General features: G+C 33.0%; 1 protein-coding gene across 2 annotated transcripts in view; it reads right to left on the reverse strand.

Annotated features, from left to right (window-relative positions):
* Positions 1–403: 403 nt before the first annotated feature.
* Positions 404–7,114, reverse strand: part of LOC144978519 (uncharacterized) — a 142,970-nt gene continuing 136,259 nt past the window's right edge. For both annotated transcript variants that reach the window (XM_078924698.1, XM_078924699.1), the window contains 5 exons: positions 6,642–6,720; positions 6,085–6,226; positions 5,087–5,204; positions 3,765–3,932; positions 404–2,961 (listed from right to left, as the gene is read on the reverse strand). In XM_078924698.1, coding sequence (XP_078780824.1) covers positions 2,941–2,961; positions 3,765–3,932; positions 5,087–5,204; positions 6,085–6,226; positions 6,642–6,720 — 528 coding nt within the window. In that variant the 3' untranslated portion in view covers positions 404–2,940. The remainder of the gene's footprint in view (positions 2,962–3,764; positions 3,933–5,086; positions 5,205–6,084; positions 6,227–6,641; positions 6,721–7,114) is intronic.

The following is a 7,114-nucleotide window of genomic DNA, read 5'->3' on the forward strand; positions in this document are numbered from 1 at the left end:
AATTTTTCATCACTCTTCCTTTCCTTCTCTCTTCCTTTCTCTCTCTCTCTCTCTCTCTCTCTCTCTCTCTATATATATATATATATATATATATATATATATATATAATATATATTATATATATAAATATATATATATATATATATATATATATATATATATATATTCTTCACATTTGATAATGCAAGTCCAATACCAAATTAAGTTTTTCAACGATATGCATATTTATAACAATGTTTATGAATAAATTATACAGATTGCAATACTGATAAATTTTGATTCTTAATTATGATAAATGTTACGATATGAACAACACGTTTGTTTGTTTTTTTTAAAAGCTACTTCGTAATTGAGCATGTTAATATATATTGATCATTTGCGGTTCAGTTTTATTACTTTGTCATTTTTGTTGTTGTAAATTAAGCTAATTATTTAAACATATGTGGATTTCCCCCCCTAAAATATGAAACCTTGTAAGGTTCTATTTATGCCTTTGATTATTAAAATTAACAGGATAAGCACACTTTATAGTTGTTATGAATTGTAGTAAAGAACATGCTGAAAAAAGGGTGAGCAGGCACTGGTGTGATGGTGAAAAAACTGAAGAGATGTATCTAATACAGTGCTAAATAAGCCATAAAGAAAATACAAAATCATAACAAAACATCCGCTTTTTCAGTTTGGGTCAACATGATTACTTTTTGGAGTGATTTTTTTTGTGGCATTTTGTGATCTCAGTCCTGTTTGGCACTGTGTGATACAAACTATTTCAGATTTTAAACAAAATGCGATAGACCATAATATTAATATTATCTCTCTATATATAAGTATAATAGAAACGACTATTTTGAATTCACCAGGCACTAATATTATTATGCAGTACTACGTGAGACGGGAAATACAAACATAGCGTGATCACTGTTGTAAATTAAGAATATTTTAAGGAAAATGAACCTTTTACTTTTAAAAAAATCAAAATAATCTTTATGAAGAATTACATAAGTCTCGTGTTAAAGACATACTCATGTGTTTTACAGCAAAGAATAAAAATTAACATTTTATTGATTATTTTTTGTTGAATTGTTCAGTCCAATAGATGATACATTTCAAAATCTTTCGTAGGCAAAGAGCCTTTGATTTTCTGTCATAGCGATGCCCTTTTGTTTGAAATAACTTTCTGTTTATTTATTTTGACGGCAACAGATGCACAGTGAGATAATTGACATAGCAACTGATTAGAATTATATTTGATTTAACTCTCTCCTTACCAGCCATTCAGGATTTTCCCCAAAACTTCACACCCAACTAACACAAAAATATATTTTTTATCACTCTGACACAATAGCAGTAAAATTCTTGCGATAAATGACTTCTTTAGTAAAACATGTTCTACAACACACTGTTCATTTTCTTCACATTTTATGATGTACAAGAGAAATTTGAATAAGAAAAATGTTGGTTGTATCTTAACGAATATGACGATTTTCCTGTAGTTGGCAAGGAGAGGGTTAACGTAATTATTTTAAAGATTCACAGACAACAAGTGGTATACAGTTTGTGTTCCGGTCTTCGTTTCTCGCTTCCTCTTCATCCACTTTATGCTGTAAAACCAATAAAACAACACAAGCATTTTCAAATAGCAGTTATTGAAAACATCTAATGCGATTTCTAATATTATCATGACAAAAATACACATGCATTTTGAATAAACAATTCTTGTTTTCTTGTACATTACTCCATAATATTCTTAAATGTCGTATGTTGTCATTTCTAATGAATGCAAAAACATTCGATAGTCCTTGGCATATTGTCATTTTAATGGGGAATCATGTATCATAATTTTCATCAGTAATACACTACATTGAATGGGCGTCTAAAATAAGGAAAAAGAAGATAAGGATGGGGGATGCCTGAAGCCTGGGATCGTAGAAATACCAACAAAAAGGTGAAAATGGAAAGGCTTCAGATGTTTCTATATGAGGCATTTTCATTTTCACCTTTTTTTAAAAGTATTTTTACGTCTAAAACACGGAGGTCTTCATCAGGTTTTAATCTTACGAGTTCTCAAGCCACACGCAAATGCCTTAATCTTTCGACGATCTATCATATCCCTTCATTTGTCTTATTGTACGGAGTTATGCAAAGTTTCGTGACATTACTCATCAGTCGTTTACATTTACATCGCGGGGTTATTGTAGCTTGCAATAGTGTGATTTTAATTTTTAGAATCATTATCTATAAAATGATAACAATGTGGTGGCATTGATTAGATAATGTATTTACTTGAAAATCATTTGGAAATACTGAGTATAATGCATGATATCACCACAGCAAATTAATTTTACATTTTTATTGATATGATGCAATGAATTTACACTTGCATTCACACGAGAATTTCGCTTACATATCATGTTATCCACAAAATAATGTCAATATTTTGAAAACAAGGTGAGTTTGCACATTATTCATAAAGTGTATTGACTTTCTTCATTTCAAATGAATGTGAAATGCAATATGTTCCTTTAACTTTATATTCTTTTGAAATTTTAGAAAGTTAATTATTGTAGTTGTTTTTAGATGCATCTCTTCAAAGTGTCAAAGTTGTTGTTAGTCAACCAACCATTTGTAATACACCCAGATCTAAACATATTATAAAATCATAATATTTGTCATTTTCCACTTCTTATTCTTTTTATACGTTTATTACATATAATCAATTTACGTCCATCTCATGATATTAGAGTAATATAATGATGATATTAGATCAAGGCCTGAGAACCTCTCGGACTTTGAAGATAATATTGTTTTCCAGTCTACTGCAGCTCGTTGATGACCTGACAATGACTTTGGTTTTGATGGGTGATGATATTTTTCCCTTAGAAATATCACTGGCTCTTGTATTTTAGATCCAAAGTATCAGAATGTTCTTTGTTGAACATCTCATAAACGAGTGTCATTATCCTGAGAAAAGAAATAGAACAAGATAGTAAGCATTTACATTATTTATAACATTATATGGTAATTCTAATGTTTGCGAATTTTTGTTGTTATAAAGGATGGTTTCTTATTTTGTTAGATTTCAAGGAGAGATGAATTCCATTATATTTATTGACTTTTATTTAACCAGTCGATTCATGTGCTTGCCTTTATGCATCTTAATGACATGTTACTATTTGACTCATTATTAATATATTATATCAATAATCGGGTGTACTGAGTTCCTTACATTTGTGCTAACTTTTTAAGTACGAATAGTTTATACCGCGACTATTCGTCTTTATGGACAAATAGACACTTTCTTGCTGCTATTAATGCAATTCTCTGGATCCCGGTGATAAAAAAGATTTCTTGATACAGATTGATTGATTTTTACTAAGTTTATAGTTGTCAAATTGTTTTATTTTCAATGCCCTTGTATTTTTGTTCCAAATCATACCACGGTAGGGGGTGATTTCCTTGTCAGAATGTCGGGATGCTGCTGCTCTCATTTAAAAACTATTGACTCCATTGACTATTGACACATTTTTTTTGCTTTGCTTTAAATCAGTGGTTCTCAAGTACTTTTTTGAAAATTTTAATTAGCAGCCCCTAACGAAATTTTGGAAGTCTTCGGGTCCCCAAACCCCCAAATCACAAATTAACCCCCCACCCAAATAAATAAAATAATTCTTTTTTAAATTGAGCTTTCATATAGCTCAATATCCACCAAACGTGCTCAAAGAGCTTTACAAAGAATCCTGAAGACTAATTTTTTAGTAGCTTACCAAGGTAGCGATATGGTAACTTGGTGGCTGACTATCAATGCTGTCTGTCCGACTAACTGTCTCTTTATCCATAAGATTGGCAAGCGCCGCTCTCTTCCTCCTCGGGCTTCCTTCCTCTGACACAGTGGTGCTTGTGCAGCTACTGGCATTGTCTGATGAAGATGTGCACTGGTGGAGAAAATGAAATGGAATGACATTTACTATAAGGATTATTTTAACAAAATATATCATTTTTATTTAAATAATGTCTTTAGGAATCTTGTGCGACTATATTGTCGTGTGGTATGACACTCGTTTTCGGATCGGAAGGTCCTGGGTTCGAGCCTCGCTCGGCGCATAGTTGAGTCCCTCGAAAAGACTCTTTACTCAAATTCTCTCACCGTACTCAGGTGTAAAATGAGTACCTGGCTGTCAACAGCGTTGTCTCTGTCGGAAAAAAAAATTGTTATCGCCTAACAGGCGTTGTCTCGTTCTACGTTACGTGTTGCTGTTGATTAGTTACCCTTGTAAAGCGCTTTGAGCACATTTAGTGGATATTGCGCTATGTAAAAGCTCATTTTTTAAGGAACTTGTGTATAGAATTTTCTAATCTGCCGTATTGATTCTATGCGTTTAGGAAAAATACTCACAACATCCGCCTATCAGATATAATGTACCAACACACAAACTGTGTGTAACCTTGAACGTTTATAGTCTGATTAATATAATTTACTGAGAACTAATTAGCAAAATGGTGACGTCAATTGTGTTCCTTCTATACCTAACAAAACAATATATATTATTATAATATATTGTCTTAACCTTGACGCTTCCATTTTTGATCAGAACGCTGGACTTGTTAGATCTGGTAAAATAAAAGCACTTTGCAATAAATGAGCGACCTATCAAAAGGGTAAAAATACTCACTATAGATAAAATGAAGTTGACGTCACTCATCTTCGTCGTTTTTTATTGTTTTGTTTTTCTGCCATCCGCGTTTATGAGTAATTCTCACCAAACAGTATTATCCAAACTATAAACGTTCAAGATTACACATGGTTTTGTCTGTTGGACCGTTATACTTCCGGATGGCAAAGTTGTGAGCTTCTTAGCCAAGCGCATACTATCTATAGAACAACAGAATAGCTAAAGACATCCACGTACGAGTATATCACGTGACCCATCGCTCCAAAACGGTATTATGTCGGAACGGTTTTGATGGAAATATGAAATTTTCGCCAACTTCTTTTTATTTCATTAAAAAAGAAAAAAAATAGAGATGCATTCTTCTCCTATACCGTAAATAAACGAATAAATAAATATATTAATGAATAAATCCTTACATCCAACACATCATGGTGAAGGGTATCTGTCCCTACAGAGAAGGCAACAGTTCCAGAGTCCTGGGTACTTGTGCTCAATGTTCCCTTCAAGGTCGAGTTGGAGCTGGGGTGAAGGTCTCTGTAGAAGGAAACGGTTTAAGAAAAAATATATGTTTTGTTATTGAAATCGATTACGCTCAATTTGTCGAATTGGCCAGCCTGAATGAGGTTGTCTTTTGGCTTAGACCGTAGCCATCGTTTATTTTTAGCCTGACACTAGAACTCTATATCTAAGATTTATAGTTTGACGTCATTTTTTAGGTTTGTGTAGCGCCTGGTGAGTTGTAGAGCTCAAGGAGACAAGTGATTCCATTGGTTGAACTATTGAATATACAACTCACGATTTGTTTTCTTTTGTGGCCAAAGACTTGTCTTTTCACGTCAGTTTTTTTGGTCATTGTCAAGCTTTAAGATTACGATGGCTACGCATAGACCAACCATCCATCCTCCCTTCTTGATAGGGAATTAGATCACCTTAAGTCTGAATTCGATGAGTAATTTATGTTTCTTTATAATTGATATCCTGTACTTTATGTCTTACTAATGCATATCCGTTTTTTTATCACTGTGATAGGGCACCAAAGGCCATACTATTGGCCTAATTTAGCTGTTATTAGGTATTGTATTGTATTAAGTGGCTTTGTGGTCTCGTGGTAAGCCATTCTGCTTCTGATCTTTAAGTAGCTCGTTTGAGGCTCGCGCAAAATTGAATCCTTTGAAAAGACTATTTACTTACATTTTTCACACGGCAATCAGGTATATATATATATATATATATATATATATATATATATATATATATATATATATAGTGAATTTTGCGCTCTATTAAAACTCACGTTATTTATTTACTTTGATGATTATACTATCAACTTCCTGCACCGACAATAACAGTAATAAGATAATAAACTATCCCCAAATCATGTTTCTTCCCCCCTGTCTAATATGAACACACATACCTAACATCCTCTTCATCCGAATCAGACTCCACCATATCGAATAGGCTGGGCACACTTCCCAGACTGGACATTGTTGAGATAAAGGTCAAGGACGCAGCTCTTTCCAAGGCCGAATGAACACTGCTTCTCCTTATGGCTTTGCCTGCAGATTATGAGTTACACATTTTTGATATTATAAAACAGAACAGAACACCAAACACGGAAAATTTCGGGCTCAAAATCCTACATTAGCCAAGAACAAGAACAACAAAAAAAAACACAAAAAACAAAACAAACAAAACAAAAAACACGACAAAAAATCCACGGGTAATAAAGTTTAAGATTAAAAAACAAAGATATTTATGTAATAATAAATGTTCCATTAATCCTTGGGATAAATGGTCAACTTCTCTTTTGATTTATATCATTAGAGAAAGTTACGCAACATAGGATTTATTGAGTTTTGAACCATCAATATCTATATTTTTGGTATAAACATACATTAGGTATCTTAAATATAAAATCAGACCTCGTATGTTTAGGGTCAAAGATCAAGAAAATGGAGTGGATGAGCTTACCGGAAGGAGAACAGGCCGTAATCTCTGGTTCTGTTGCTCCAAGCTTTCGACACAAACCAGCTAGGGCTTTCACTTCATGCTAGAATCAAGATGAAACATTGATAACACTATAATTAGAAAAAAAATCTACCGCTGTCACTACTACTACTACTACTACTACTACTACTACTACTACTACTACTACTACTACTACTACTACTACTACTACTACTACTACTACAACTACTACTACTACCACTACTACTACCACCACTACTACTATATTACTACTACTACTACTACTACTACTACTACTACTACTACTACTACTACTACTACTACTGCTACTACCACCACCACTACTGCTACTACTACTACTACTACTACTACTACTACACTACTATACTACTACTACTAAATACTACTACTACATACTACTACTACTACTACTACTACTACTACTACTACCTACTACTACTACTACTACTACTACT

The sequence above is a fragment of the Berghia stephanieae genome, chromosome 8 (genome assembly GCF_034508935.2).
Source record: "Berghia stephanieae isolate SIO BIC M18660-M18661 chromosome 8, UCSD_Bste_1.3, whole genome shotgun sequence".
NCBI lineage: Eukaryota > Metazoa > Mollusca > Gastropoda > Nudibranchia > Aeolidiidae > Berghia > Berghia stephanieae.